The sequence below is a fragment of the Sphaeramia orbicularis genome, chromosome 15 (genome assembly GCF_902148855.1).
Source record: "Sphaeramia orbicularis chromosome 15, fSphaOr1.1, whole genome shotgun sequence".
Lineage (NCBI taxonomy): Eukaryota > Metazoa > Chordata > Actinopteri > Kurtiformes > Apogonidae > Sphaeramia > Sphaeramia orbicularis.
The window spans coordinates 25,238,710-25,255,485 of record NC_043971.1 but is presented as its reverse complement, the minus strand read 5'-3'; the positions used below and the strand labels follow the sequence as shown (position 1 = coordinate 25,255,485).

Below are 16,776 nucleotides of genomic sequence, written 5' to 3'. Positions count from 1 at the left end.
GGTTATTGGATATGCAATACATTGCATTACCCTGGAACAAAAGGGAATGTTTGAATTCAGTGTAACATGGTAATATGGATACCATTTTTAAACGTTTATGTGATTTTTAAGATACTGTGCTGATAATCACTTAAAATATTGAGACAATATCAATGTAAATTACCATAATTATCAGGTTGTTAAACATTAATGTCATCATATCACCATTTTAAATCCTAATATTGTACGATCTTATTCTTTGCAGGGTACTATATTGCTACCAAACTATTGCTATTACTGATTTGTTTTATCTCAATATCTTTTAATATGCTTCTCAATAACTCCCCTTAGTTATAAAATTCATATCAATTTCCACTTTTACTGTTGATACCATGTTGCTATAACTCGAATATTATTGTTATTATTACAGTGTAATTATTATTATATTTTTTGGTCAAAATATTAGCCCGCATTTACCTTGCTGTTCTGGACTTGTAATGCAGAGAGATACTTTTTTTTTACCATTCCAGCAAATGTTAACATCATTCTATAATTTATTGTATTTGAGTACAAAAAATAAATATAAAGAACACAAGTTCATAATTCACATTCCCTTTAATGTTATGTACACTACCCACATTAAATTTTAATTGAGCTGCATTAGCAGAAAAACTACAAACTAGTAGTTCCATATCGATCTCATTTGAAACAGCTGACAAAACAGGTTTTTAACGTAACCAGGACCAACTGACAGACTTCACTTCTTGTATGGCTGCAACTAAAAACACACATATTAAGAAGTGGGGTTCTGTGACAACTTACTGTCTCCATGACAACGAAGCGGTCCAACTCTGTAGGCGCTCTCTGATCCAGGCCGGTGGACGTCACCCAGAACCAGAGATCTGACAGGAAGGGTCTCCTTCTGGGTGAGCAGGCCTGAGTCATTAGTCCTACAAAGCACAAGGTGGACATAAAAACTCAAACTGACAATAGGGAGAAGCATTATAGTGACAAAAAAGAGAGAACAGATGAGTTCTTATCATCCTTACTGACATCAGATGAAGAAGCTGACAGAACAAAAAAACAAATTCATTACTGTCATCACTAAAAACCTAACACACAATAATACCAACAATCTAGAGCTGAAAAATGAAAACAACACAAAAATGCCAATATCTGCACTTCCCTAAATGGCTTCATGGGGCTGTCAACTCTATAGTGTATTTAAAGATGGACAACCTGATGACATGTCCTCCCGCTATGTAGAAATTAAACTAAAATTCATATCAAAATGCTTTTTCAGTGCAACTTGGATGCGATGTCACACATTTGGAAGGATTCCTCGGTTATAGCTGCCAGCTGCTAGTCTTGCATGGCAAGACCTATCTCCTCACTTTGTCAGATAAGTCTGGAATCCTCCACTATCGTGTAGGAACAGGGGTAAAAGTCATCAGGCTGCTTGGTTAGTTCTTGAGCACAGGATTTTGTGCATTTACAAAATAGCATCAAGAGAAAAAAAAAGTAATTTTGATGGAACATGTGCACATCTCATAGTTGCAGCTTGGATGTTGGACTTTCAAAGTGATAACACACACATACCAAAAGGATGGAATATTACAAACCTGCCACTGTGCAATGGAAATACTCACACTTCTATATTCACAGTCAGATTATTCAGCTGGAGACCAAAATGCTAAACCCAAAGCCCAAAAACTGCAGTCTATAAACTATTAGGTGAAGTCACGCTGGTTTATCCACTTCAAATGACTTAAACATGGAAAACATCAAAATCTTTAATGCATCATAAGCCCCTTTTCCACTAACATTCAACGAACTTTTGTTTCCAGGAATTTATTTTAGCTGCTAAAAAGTGTGGTTTGTGTTTCCAAAGTTCTGGAATATATATTCAAATCAGGCTGATAATGTTCGGGGAAGTGGTCAAAGAAACTGAGATACACCTCCAGACCAGCTGGTGGCTTTAAGAAGCTTAAAGCCAAAGGAGTACGATGAAGCAACCGACAAGCTCGCATCATCATTTGTGAGACAAAATTTGCCAGGATGGAGTGTGCTCAAGTTTTTCTACTGTTCTTTGTGTTTCAGCATACTGCAGGTAAAACCATGCACTAAGACCCAGATGCACATTGGCTTAAACATGGAGGGTGAATATAATACTGCATTCCACTCAGGTTTTTGAGCCTGTTAGTCACAACTTCAAGCCATGACTCTACTTTGTAGCGTTCAGGCAAGTCATGCCAAACTGCCTGAGCGCAAGGAATTGCGGTAGGTAGACGTAAACAAACCAGTATGGTGGACCGGACAGGGTTTATGCTCATTCACAATTATTTCTATCTCAGATGTGCTTGGTCCTTGCTGATTTGAGGGAAACAGGAGGAATAATGGTGCATAAGGCAAGAGAAGCTGTTATATCTATTATGTTATGTTATTTGGATATTTGGATATTTATTAATTTATTCTTGCACTCAATGGACTGAAAACTAGCTAATGCTAGAGTAGCTGTTGATTATGCATAACATTTGTGGATAAATAACATTAGAACAATACCTTGTTTTAATAAACAATTTGCATAAACACTGCATCGATGGGGACTGCCATTGTTATTTCAGGGACTATGTGACGTCAGAGTGTGGAACTGGGAGTACATCAATCTAGTATGAGTTAACGGGCGGGAAGTCACAGGTTTGACTGCCATTCCAGTGCATTTTCACAGGTAGAAGGTTTGAAAAACACAGATTACAAGTTACCTGGAACGCAGCATAAGTGTGGAATGCTGCAGATGTGTTCCACCACTCAATGTTCTTCAGCACATCAAGAATTCTGAAAATGAATCTGAAAAGTCCTACCCCTTACTTAGTACCTTTTTCAGGGAAAGTTTGGAGGCAAGGGAAAGTGTTTAATTTTGGTTTTTCAAAATCCCACGTAAACGATAAAAGTTCCTGCAGTGGAAAAGGGGCTATAGTGTCACTGGCGTACATGGTACATTACCTGTCCACATGTACATTTTCTGTATAATAATGAATAAACCTACCACTCAGCACGGTCTGCGTCACAGTTGCAGTGGTGTTTTGGATCCACACACTTCTCCTGAAACCCACAAGCACATTGCTGGCTGCCTGGTTGAGCTCCGCCCCAGTAGTTCTGGACCTGTCCCACACCTGGACCTCCTACCCACCAGCTGAGAGGAGACCCCTCTGAAAAATCACACATACAACTGCTTTTTACACAGTGAGGATACTGTATTAATATTACTTGATTAATCAGTTATTTTCAGTGTCAATAAGACAAAACAAAATTTGATATATCAACTTGCAAACCTGGTGTGTTGAGGAAACGGGACTTCCTGCAGTGGTAAGCCACTTCCTGTTCGCAGTGCTCTGATTGGCTGACGATGGCCATCAGCTGTTCATCTTGAGATGTGTACTCAAAGTGAGCTAAGTGCTGGTTCTTTCCCACTGAAGGTCGGACTCTGGTCAGTTCAGTGTTGTTGTGCTGTATCACCATCCACGTCTTCTCCTCTGACGGACAAAGAAACAGAAAGCTTTTATTTTTTTATTCAAAACTATAATAGATGGCTTACTCAGCAGAAGTGAGAGACAGAAAGCGAATCGAGCGCAGCGGTGAAACACAAGGATGTCTGCATGGTGTGTTTGTGTTTGGACGTGTGTGCCTGCTACCTGTCATGTTGCAGTATATTAGTTGTGGTTTGATGGGTCCGCTGCCATCCACATCAATGTAGTAATACCCCGACGTGTTGCCTTTGTGTTTGTACGCCTCGCAGGACTGCTCGTGTATCGCTGGGAACAGACAGCCATTGTGACAAAAAATGGATGAAAACAAAACATGTCACACATAAGCAGACAGATGTTTTACTACACTATAACATGCGTCTCACTGGGGTCATAAATCATGTCAAGTTAAATCAAGTCAGTTTATACATAAAGCACATAAAACCATACAGTTTATAAGAGAAAATAAATAGGTTAGTAAAAGCATAGACCATACAGATGAACATACAAACCAGAAAAATACAAAGAAAAGACACAATGTGGTTATGATTATAATATTATAAAGGAAAAGGGTCTTAGGTGAGACTTAAAGGGGCTATGTGTAGTATTGCTACTTTAAAAAATGTTAAAATGACCTAAAATTATGAAAACAGTTTAGAATAAATGTTAATTTTACAGGTATGAACATAAATGAATATCAATACTACATATAACACCTTAAAAATATTCCACACTATTCCAAAGTGATACCAGATTTAATTTCCTGAACTGTATGAATTATTTTCTCTCTTTGTAACACTATGAACACTGTGTAAAAGCCAAATTATGAAAATACAGCTATTCAGTATACACGTATAACATTTGTTTATTCATTTGTTCATTGTGAATATTTTGTTTGTTTATACAGGGTGGGTACTGTTTGTTTCCCCTTGTTTGCTATGAAAGACAATGAAATGTGAAGTGAATATAAAAGAGTCTTGATACAAGGATTGCTTTCCTTATTTCAAGCTCTGCTCCCCAACTCTGGAACTCCTTGCCACCAGAGTTCATCTGTTTAGGACCACTTTCTCAACTGCAATGACCAGTTTTTTTAACCTGCCTTTTGCTTTTTGCTGTGTTTTATTGGTTGTTTTATACTCTCCTGTTTATTGTACGGTGTCCTTGAGTGCCAGGATAGGTGCCTATGAATAACATGTATTACTATTATTATATATTTTCAGCACTTTGGTCCACTGTAGTTGTTTTAAAGTGCTTGATAAATAAAATTGGATTGGACTGAATTGGATATATTTTGCTGTGAAAATTATGCTTAAGTCAAAGAACAGACTTAGTAAAACAATTTTTCAGCTCTGCTCTTTTTTGGAGATAATTGTGGAATATGAGTCAGAACATTTAACTTTGTTACAAAATGAAAGTTTGCATTTATTAGGAGTTTTACCTCCAATGCAGAGTCACAGTCCACCAGTGTGAGGACTGTAGAAAGTCATAGTTTTGTTTTGATAAAGAAGCAAAGAGAAAGTCACAGACACACATATTATTGTGCAGTTTTCACCTTATAAATTTCATTGCAATTGCATTCTTTCACTTAAACTGAATTAATTTAAGGCTGGAAATGCTGTCAGATTTTGGATGGAATGGAGACCACAGACTGATCACTGGATTAGAAGGGATAAGGGGTTTACAGCACAGAAATGTATGCCCCATGCAATGCTTAAAACCAATAAAATCATCTTGAAATGAGCATTTTCTTCATCTGAAACTCACATTTTGTTCTAGTGATCTGAATCAGTGATACTGATTTGTCATGTTCTTTTTCCAAAAGGACAATACAACAAATAGGCTGAAAAAAAGCTACACATATCAACAAAATAATTGATTTTCCCAACTTTCTAGTACTTTCTGGTGTCTACACTTTTCTTCTCATGTCAGCCATGTTACTCTCAACTGAGGCTACTTCACTGTACACAAAACAATGAAGACATGAAAGGGATTTGATCTCGACCTGACCTTCTGTCACAACAATGTCTGCAGGGACTCATAGTTAAAAGAGGCATTGAAAGACATGAACAAATACACACTGAGTCTGCATCCTGAATGTGTGACCTTTGATCGATCAAAGGTTTGGGCTCTTACAGCTGTGACAGGTGGCTCCACTGTAGCCGGTGTCGGAGCAGTTACAGTGGAAGGTACTCCATGACTGACTGCATCTGCCACCATGTTCACAGTGACTGGGAGAACATCTGAAGAAGAAGGAGGAGGAGAAGAAGAAGGAGGAGAAGAAGGAGAGGAGGAAGAAGAAATGATGGATTAGAAGATGAAGAGGGATAAGAAGTGAAGTGGAGAAGTGGAGGAAGATGAGGAGGAAGAGGTAGAAGAGGAATAAGCAAGAAACAAAGGAAAGGTGGAACAAGAGGACAATTTAATCTTTCTTATCATTTGTATAGTGTGCCATGTTATTTTGTGTTCAATGTTGAAAGCTTGTAGTGTTATATTATCAAATATGTCATTTCTTAGATAACATTCTATATTGTGTTTCTTTTTGAGACACATGAAACCCCATAGGAGGGTGAAGAACAAAAGAGGTAAAATTAGCTTTATCTATCACAGCAATAGCAATAAAAAAATAAAAATCATGCAAACAATTACAACTAAGCAAAAAGACATCCACAAGGTAAGTAATTGAGTACAAGTACCTAATTACTGGTCTTAAATACAACAGATACAATAAGATTATCACTGTTATGGTAAAAAAAAGTGACATGAGAATAAGCACACACCTTTATATTGTGTGTTGTTTTAAAAGACTTCCCTGAAACACACAATTAAGATTTTACTATGACCTGCATACTGTAAGAAAATGATGCATGTTTAGTGTCCATGCTCCTCAACTACTGGAAAAAGTGAACCACAAGTCCAAACTCGTGAGTAGGAGCCATCAGTGCATACACAGCCTGTAAAAAATAAAAAAAACCCCACAAATATTTACTTGCATTTTGTTTTAGCTTTAGCTTTGATTTAACCATTTATTCACCATAATATTATTTTGAAAAGCTTATGCAATGACACATGATGCTGCTGAACCTACAGGGGTTGGACAAAATAATGGAAACACCTTCACCTCAAGATGATAATGCTCCAATCCATACAGCTAGAATTGTTAAAGAATGGCATGAGGAACATTCTAATGAAGTTGAGCATCTCGTATGGCCGGCACAGTCCCCAGACCTCAACATTATTGAGCATTTATGGTCAGTTTTAGAGATTCAAGTAAGACGTCGATTTCCACCGCCATCGTCTCTAAAAGAGTTGGAGGGTATTCTAACTGAAGAATGGCTTAAAATTCCTTTGGAAACAATTCACAAGTTGTATGAATCAATACCTCGGAGAATTGAGGCTGTAATTGCCGCAAAAGGTGGACCTACACCATATTAAATTATATTTTGTTGATTTTTTAAGGTGTTTCCATTATTTTGTCCAACCCCTGTGGACCTGACCAACCGAAGCATCCCTAAATCTTAACACTGGCCCTATAGCTTTGTACTGTAGGCACTAGGCATGATGGGTACTCACTTCAAACACCCCTCTTCTCTCTCTGATGCACCCACCACTCTGGAATAGGGTCAATCTGGACTCATCAGACCACATGACCTTTTACCATTGAAACAAATACTGTAAGGTGCGTAAGTTGAAACATATTTAGCCTATCAGTGCAGTCGTAATTATCCAATGAAGGCGTTTATCTATTTGCTTAATTAACTCCAAGTAGGAGGGTTTTTTGTGTATTATGCATGTGAAACATAGCAAGACATAAGAGATGAAACAAGAAAAAACAGACAAATAAAGAGAGAAAAGACTTGATGATGATTCAGGTTCAGCTTATACTGAAAATTTGGCACTTTGGAAAAAGGTAAATTTATTTTCAGTATATATATATATATATATATATATATATATATATATATATATATATATATATATATATATATATATATATATTTTTTTTTTTTTTTTTATCTTATTATATTAATGTGATATGAGGTTAACTTAGTTTGCACAGAACCTTTGACTTTCATAGTTTGAGGACATTTCAGAGCTTGCCCTTTTTCCATTTTTCACTTGTGTAAATGAGTTTAATCAGTGTTTCGACCTTGAACAACCCCTTTTATGCAACAATCTCTACATTATAAGGCCAAGGTAGAATTTTCTTGATAAAACAATATTAACAAAACCTCCACTAAAATGGGAAACTTTACCTAAAGGAGAAAAGTTTTTTGAGTGAACTGGGACTTGAACCCGGGTCACTGATAATAAAAGGGAATATACTTTCTAATTCACAGCCACAACCTAAACACATTTCCGTTTTAATATCTTACTTTTTCTGTCTCTACTGCCTCTTTCATCATTGTAATGAAATAATACGTCATCCATTGTAACAGTATGGTTCCTTTATGTGTTTTTAATAGTTTCTAGATAACGCTGGACTTCTGTGCAACAAAGGAAATTAACTATTTCTGCCTTTGGCAACACCCAGCTGTTATTATTATAATTTCGTTGCTGTTATCTTTTCATGATAACAGGAAAAATATTAAATGACATAATTTTTACCCTTTAATTGCGTTGAGCTGCAAGTTTTACAAGTGCAACGTGACATGATACCTTTATTATATATCAGTGGTTCTCAACTGGGCACATGTAGGGGTCATGAGTGACACTGTCATGCGTGCATGTGGGTGCGTTACTGACTACTGTTGTACATCGCAACATTATAAATCACTCGGCGCATACTGCAGATAGTTAATTAAGGTGAAGGGAGCTCACTTTCACTTTCACTTTATGGGCACATACACATACAGATTTCGTTGTGTTACTTGTAGAATTATGTATTGAGGTCCAAATTGAGGATGAATCAAGGTCCATAACGGGGGGGTGTGTGGCACATCGTCGTCCACCCTCCCCCCGTCACAAATTTGTGGGGGGGCAGCAGGTACTCAATAAAAAGGTGAGGGGAAGCTCTCACTTTCACTCACAGCTTCATCTACAGACCTATATAACCCACCACATCCTCCATATACAGGTCTGTCATGTTACTTGTTGAAGTAAGTAACACCCCCCCATCCCAGAAATTTTTTTGGGCATGGGGGGGTGCTGATGATGCCGTTAGTGAGGCTTGGTTAAAAAAAGGTTTAGAAACTCTGTTATACAGTCACAGAAAAAATTATTAGACCATCAAAAGTAATCAAAACCAGTGGTTATACAGTCAAGTACTAACTCGTGTGTTTTACGTGACTAAAACAGACAGAAAACAAAACATGGAATGCCTAAAAGCACTGTTTTTGGCAGTACAATGGTACAGCTATTGATGTAAGAACTGAAGTGATTTTGGTTATTATCAAGAAAACCATGGAAAATGGTTAGATATCAGCTTTTAAATTAAACTCTTATGAGCTATTTTTGTTGTTATCATTATATTTGTCCTAACAAATGCACCTTTAGTTGTAACAGGCATTAAAATGAACAAGAAACTGAAAAAAACAAAGGTGGTCTAATATTTTTTTTTCCATGACTGTATATGTAAAGACACTTCTCACACCTGAGTCAAATGTTACACCTCCAGATCTTTAGTAATTCTCACTGAATGGATATCAAAGTGACAGGGATTTCTTCTTTTTTTTCCTTCGTTGTCTGTTTTCATCATCAGTCAGTCAGCCTCAGAGTGCACAATAGCACAGGCCACATGGGTGAGCATGTGTAGCTACATGTGTGTGGTTGTTTGCAGTGTTTGTGCTTGGAAATAAAATGCATCTCTTGTCATTTCCAACTCCTCTGGTAGCATTGTTGACTGGGAAATATGCCCTGGAAACTAAAAAAAATATTCATGTTTACTGAGAGAGACTATTTAATTTCACATTAATCCTGAGTGCAGAAAAAAGTAACACAAGCAAAATATGTTTTTTTTTGTTTGGATTATGTCATTTTAATGTTACTTTATCTGCCTGATGTGGCTAAATTGTGTTTGTATAGTGTTAAGGATGGCAAGAAAGTGACTAAATAAGTTTGAAGAGATGAGAAGAAATTAAACATGGGCTATAGTGAGAAGAAAGAGACTTAAGAATTAAGAAAGAGGGTGTAGAGAGGGAGAAGTGGTGAGGACTGGGAGGGAATTAAGGCAGAGTGAGGGACTGAAGAAGAGGAAGGAGTGGCAGAGCAACAAAGGGGATGAAGGTTAGGATGAATGGAGCTCAGCAGCGACTGGGTAAACATATTTGGAGGGGAAATGAGGTCAGCAAATCGTGACTGCTCAGACACAGAAAGTGGCATAGTGAGCACAGCATGTATTTTTAATCTTTCAGGAAATTCACTCTTTGAAAATACTTAGTCAGCAAACTGGCCAGGTGGTAAAGTTTGGTTTTTAGCAGCATTTCTTTCTTTTTTTTCTCTTTTTTTTTTTTTCCAGAAATGAAGTGGGGACAGATGCAGGTGCAGCAATTCATATTTACTCCAGCATGCATTTAGACCATTTAAATAACATAATGCATCATACATTTTTGCCGCTCCATTGTTGCTTATCTGCACACATGCATATTTTGCAGAGCATAAGTCAAGAATTTGTTCCGGCCCATGGGATTGTCACAAATTCAGCGTACATGTGATCAGTCAAGCAGTACTTATATCTGGAAAATACACTCTGGGATGCAGTTAAAGGGTTGAAGCTGTGTAAATAAATTGTTTAATTTGACATTTTATTGAAACAAAAGCTGCTCTGTGGTTAATATGAATGCCATTTAGCAATGACTGTAATGATTTGGAAAAAAGGTCTACTGTCATGTTCTGAAAGCAAATTGTTCTTGCTCAGGCTGAACAAAACATTAAACTGACACAAAAGTTTTTGACCTGACATTTTATACCATTCTGAAATGGAAAACAGACAAATTATTGACTACAGCTCTTTCAGTATTTAATGACTGAGTAATATACACATGTCAATTTTATCCAACGACTGAAATGTTAAAGCTGTTACCTTTATTTCTCCTGTTTCACAGAGTTTTCCTGTGAGTACATCTAACTTCTTAAAGAATATTCTACTCTTTATTCACACTGAGGCTCTGGGATTTTTAGAGAACAGCCAAAGTAATGTGTTCATACATATTTAGACAATTTGGGCCAGATTTACTGCAGCTTTACACCAGTCCAAACCTGCTACTAGATTCACTAAAGGGGCGCAAAATTGGAAAGCGTGTGCCCGACCTAATTGCACATATAAGGGTTTGCAACTGGTGATTTACTGTCGATTGTGTCATGATTTTACACTGAGTAAATCATGTCTTAACACTTTTGTGCCTGAAATGACCATGACAGTTACGCACATATGAGGCTGCTGCTGTTGGAGAAGACACAGAATTTTCTCTATTCATCTTAATTCATTCAGATTTACAGAGGAGGACCTTATCAGAGCAGATCGACCACAAAACAGTCCATATTTTCACCTGTGTTTCCCCTGGTCCTTAGATAATTATCGGAAAGAGACACTGATCGTAACTCTACCAATTCACTAGGGGGCTCAAGAAGTCAAACAGAGGATATATTTTTACATAAACTAGGTAGGCTGTGACTCAGGGGGTAGAACCAGTTTTCCAATCACTGAAGGGTTGGTGGTTCGAATCCTGCTCTGTCCTAGTTGCTATTTTGTCCTTGGGCAAGAAACTTCACCCACCTTGCCTCCAGTGCTGCTGCTGTATGAATGCTTATGAATGTTCGGAGGTACTGTAGGCGCTAATTGGCAGCTACACTTCCATCAGCCTGCTCCAGGGCAGCTGTGGATATATATGTAGTTTACCACCAATAATGGATCCACTGTACGAGCTTTGAGTATGCGTTCATAGAAAAGCACTATATAAATCTAACCCATTATTATTATTAAGTCATAGATCTTCATGCCAAATAACTTTAATGAAATGCAATACATTTCCAGCTCAATGACACTCACATTTCCTCCGTATTTCTGATATTTAAAACAACTGCCCTGTCACTATATAGAACAAATGTATGTAGGTTAATGATGATGTCATTGATGATAATGATGTGAATTACAGATATTTGAATTCAGTGCTATGGTTGGGACAAAACTGTGCTGCCTTAGGCCCTGTCCATACGAAGACGGTTTCAGTCATATCTGCAAAAGTTTTGTATCGGATAGGCCTTTCGTCCAGACCGTGTTTTTTGTCACTGAAACTGCAAATTTTTGAAACTTTTTGAAGAGTGTAAAAATTTGAAAACACCAATTTAACATCTTCATCTGTATGACCACACCACAACTTCTCTAAAATGATGATGTCACAGCCCCACCTCTCTAACCTTTCACTCCGGAAGCAAGACACAACTTCACAACAACCACAAATACAACAACAATGGCAGACTACAGAGTAGTGCTCGTGCTACAACAGCTATTGAGCTTATTGAAAATATTGAATCAAAATCTTCGGCTACTCTTTCATTACAATGAGCAACAAACAACCATAGCTAACAATATTCCCTACATCCTCTTGGATCTACCATAGAGAGTTGTTGTTGTTGTTCTTCTTCTCCTGTAGTCTATGGTTTGAATACAGCGTACAAGCTTTATGCACATGCTCCACATCTTCTTCTCTGTTTTTTGCAAGAGCATTACAATGCCACATACAGGCCTGGAATTTGTACTACATCGTTTTCAGCGGTTTTGTGTGGACGCAGATATTTCCTGAAATGACCCTGTGTTTACTGAGCACTTTTTTGAAAATGACAAAGAAAAAGATCGGATAGAAAAAGATGCAATTTCATGTAGACATGGCCTTAGTTAATCTGGTCCTTTGTGTTTGTGATTTCAGTTTCTGAGATCATCCAAGAGACAAACATTTACACTAAATCTGGAAACTCTAACTCGCAATTATTCCAAAAACTGGCTTTCTATTTCACTTTCTCTCTCTTGCAAAGATTGTTATAGTGAGGATGTTACTAAGGATGAACACTGGTAAGAACAATTTGAAACATTAGATCCAGAAACCCAAATAAGCGAAGCCAATACATTTCATATGTCAACACTAGTTTTGAAACACCATATCCTAGAATTTTTCCAAACTGAATAATACACTCAGTCACAAAGCAAATCAATTCCTCACAGATAAAATACTGGGAGCTGAATGGACTTTTGGCAGCTGCCGGTTTTGTCTTTTTTTTTAACTACACTGGTTTGATCTCTGCTGAACATTAAGTCAAAATAAGCAAAAACAAAAATAATGTTCTTGTGTGTGTTTGTGTGAGTGTGTGAATTTTGTTTTTGTATCGCTGCTCCTCAAATATGAATTCCATTTTCAGGAAACAAAAAAAACTAAACCACATTTCTGCATGAAAAAAACAAACAAAAAGTAATGGTACTAGATGACAAAACAATAACAAGATTGTGTTCCCAACAATATTTTGGGAAACACTGAGACTGTATAGTGTTGTCATAATACCCTCTGTATCCAATTCACTGGTGTCTGCTAATCTATATGTAACCCCATTTCACAGAAAATCCATCTGAGACTATAGAAGCTGACACAATTGCTGGGAACTGCAGAAAAATGACAACTATCATCAAACATTTAATATAATTGCTTCTCCCTGACTGCCTTGTGGCTCATGAAATCTAAATGCATTTTGTTTCAAACCGTAGTTAAACCAACTTTTTCTTTGCATTTTGACAGAGAATGCAACAATCACATAAGTCTATTATATAAATAAATATAAATATATTCTGTCACCGTCGCACATTTTTAACTGTAACAATGGTTATGTAGGTGATTTGGTCCTGCAAAAGTTGATGGAAAAACACACTGGGTATTCTAAACACATTCAGGCTAGTAAACCCAACAAGTTTATTAAAAAGGAAGACAATGATTTTGCATAAATGTGTTAAAAATTAAATTAAAGCCACATAAAGAAGCTTAAAAACATCATACAACACGTCATAGTGACTCCTAATCAGTATGATGGAGCGCTACCACCTACCTCCATCAGAAAAAACCCCCAGTCTTACAGTATAATGTTTTCAGTCTTACCTGTCAATGATGCCACACATGTCAATCTGCAGTTGGCTGTAATTTCCCAGCAGTCTCTGTTGCACCATTATCAGGTCGATCGGTTGGTTATTTATCGTTATGGATCGCATGCAGCCCTGAAAAGCCCTGAAGGGGTTTGTACACTCGTGGCTGGTCACATCAGCTGGACAACCTGCAAAACAATAAATAATAACAAAGAAAACATAGTCAACCATTGAACCAACATAGATGAAAACCATAAAGGAGCTGAAGGTTGATGGTATTGGAATATGTTTTTTTTATATTTTATCAAAACCTCTGATGAGCAACATATTAAAAACCACTTAAAAGCCAATTAATAAAGTATGAGAATTAACACTGTGTTTTCTATCACACATAAATAAATACATGTTTTCATTTTGCTCTTACCACCATAGAAAAGGTTGCTTTCTTTAGTTATGACCAGTGAAGGGCTGGTGTGAGCAGTGGCTCCTTCATCTCCATCCACAGCTACAGTTACATGTCCACGTCTGGAAATCAGCTCTACATTGTGCCATTGTCCATCGTTCAGAGCCGACCCTGAGGATGCAGACATAACCACACACACGCACGCATACACGCATGCACACACACACACACACACACATACACACACACACACACACACACACACACACACACACACACACACACACACACACACAAACACACACATCCAGCATCTCTGACTGTCTGATTGTAATTTAAAGGAAAACATCCATTCATGTCATCTGTTGTCATACTTTCCTCTTTTGCCTTAAAAAAAAAAAAAAAAAATTATATATATATATATATATATATATATATATATATATATATATATATATATATATACAGTACAGGCCAAAGTTTGGACACACCTTCTCATTCTTTGCATTTTCTTTATTTTCATGACTATTTACATTGTAGATTCTCACTGAAGGCATCAAAACTATGAATGAACACATGTGGAAATAGAAGCACTCGGAGAGCGCAGACCTCCGCCAAGGCTGATCAGTGGCCCCCCCCGTGGGCCCCCCCACCCCTGATCACCACCAAAATTTAATAATTTCTTCCTTATCCCACTTCCAACAAACCCTGAAAATTTCATCCAAATCTGTCCATAACTTTTTGAGTTATGTTGCACACTAACGGACAGACAGACAAACAAACAAACCCTGGCAAAAACATAACCTCCTTGGCGGAGGTAATTATGTACTTAACAAAAAAGTGTGAAATAACTGAAAACATCTCTTATATTCTAGTTTCTTCAAAGTAGCCACCCTTAGCTCTGATGACTGTTTTGCACACTCTTGGCATTCTCTTGATGAGCTTCCAGAGGTAGTCACCTGAAATGGTTTCCTAACAGTCTTGAAGAAGTTCCCAGAGATGCTTAGCACTTGTTGGCCCTTTTGCCTTCACTCTGCGGTCCAGCTCACCCCAAACCATCTCGATTGGGTTCAGGTCCAGTGACTGTGGAGGCCAGGTCATCTGGCGCAGCACTCCATCACTCTCCTTCTTGGTCAAATATCCCTCACACAGCCTGGAGGTGTGTTTGGGGTCATTGTCCTCTTGAAACAGAAATGATGGTCCAACTAAACGCAGACCGGATGGAATGGCATGTCACTTCAGGATGCTGTGGTAGCCATGCTGATTCAGGTTGCCTTCAATCTTGAATAAATCCCCAACAGCGTCACCAGCAAAGCACCCCCACACCATCACACCTCCCCCTCCATGCTTCACGGTGGGAACCAGGCATGTAGCATCCATCCGTTCACTTTTCTGCGTCGCACAAAGACACGGCGGTTGGATCCAAAGATCTCAAATTTGGACTCATCAGACCAAAGCACAGATTTCCACTGGTCTAATGTCCATTCCTTGGGTTTCTTGGCCCAAATAAATCTCTTCTGTTTGTTGCCTCTCCTGAGCAGTGGTTTCCTAGCAGCTATTTGACCATGAAGGCCTGATTCACGCAGTCTCCTCTTAACAATTGTTGTAGAGATGGGTCTGCTGCTAGAGCTCTGTGTGGTATTCATCTGGTCTCTAATCTGAGCTGCTGTTAATTTGCGATTTCTGAGGCTGGTGACTCAGATGAACTTATCTTCAGCATCAGAGGTGACTCTTGGTCTTCCTTTCCTGGGGCGGTCCTCATTTGAACCAGTTTCGTTGGAGCGGTTGATGGTTTTTGCGACTGCACTTGGGGACACATTCAAAGTTTTTGAAATTTTCTAGACTGACTGACCTTCATTTCTTAAAGTAATGATGGCCACTCGTTTGTCTTTACTTAGCTGATTGGTTCTCGCCATAATATGCATTCTAACAGTTGTCCAATAGGGCTGTCAGCTGTGCATCAACCTGACTTCTGCACAACACAACTGATGGTCCCAACCCCATCAATAAGGCAAGAAATTCCACTAAGTAACCCTGACAAGGCACAGCTATGAAGTGAAAACCATTTCAGGTGACTACCTCTGGAAGCTCATCAAGAGAATGCCAAGGGTGTGCAAGGCAGTCATCAGAGCTAAGGGTGGCTACTTTGAAGAAACTAGAATATAAGAGATGTTTTCAGTTATTTCACACTTTTTTGTTAAGTACATAATTCCACATGTGTTCATTCATAGTTTTGATGCCTTCAGTGAGAATCTACAATGTAAATAGTATAAATAAAGAAAATGCGAAGAATGAGAAGGTGTGTCCAAACTTTTGGCCTATACTGTACTGTATATATGTATGTATGTATGTATGTATGTATGTGTATATATATATATATATATATATATATATATATATATATATATATATATATATATATATATATATATATATATATATATATATATATATATATATATATATATGTGTGTGTGTGTATTAGAAATTTGTGTGAGAGATTTTCAAATAAAAATTCTACTACCTACAAAGACCTTTTGGCTGACTAGAGCATGATGTGAGGTGTTTGGGAGACTTTAATAGTGAGGATAAAGGTTCAAACTGTGAGCTCTGGAACAGTAAATGAGGAGTGTGATCATTTATTGATCTTTGTAATGAAAGCCTTAGATTTCATTACAGAGTTCTGGACCTCTAGACCTCTTGTTTAGGGACTTTTCAGAACTCAGCTGGATAGCAAAGTGAACTCTAGACAAATAAATGTGTTTCTCAATTTACCTCTCCCTTTCTTTAATAAATATTTATTGACTGCTCTG

At 37.6% G+C, this 16,776-nt stretch overlaps 1 protein-coding gene across 1 annotated transcript in view; it reads right to left on the bottom strand.

Annotated features, from left to right (window-relative positions):
- Nucleotides 1-16,776, bottom strand: part of LOC115434372 (contactin-associated protein-like 4) — a 91,991-nt gene that overhangs the window by 20,355 nt on the left and 54,860 nt on the right. The window contains exons 9-15 of the mRNA XM_030156292.1: nucleotides 13,985-14,134; nucleotides 13,577-13,748; nucleotides 5,637-5,743; nucleotides 3,672-3,791; nucleotides 3,312-3,512; nucleotides 3,026-3,188; nucleotides 802-929 (exon numbers count right to left, since the gene is read on the bottom strand). Of these exons, the coding sequence (XP_030012152.1) occupies nucleotides 802-929; nucleotides 3,026-3,188; nucleotides 3,312-3,512; nucleotides 3,672-3,791; nucleotides 5,637-5,743; nucleotides 13,577-13,748; nucleotides 13,985-14,134 (1,041 nt within the window). The remainder of the gene's footprint in view (nucleotides 1-801; nucleotides 930-3,025; nucleotides 3,189-3,311; nucleotides 3,513-3,671; nucleotides 3,792-5,636; nucleotides 5,744-13,576; nucleotides 13,749-13,984; nucleotides 14,135-16,776) is intronic.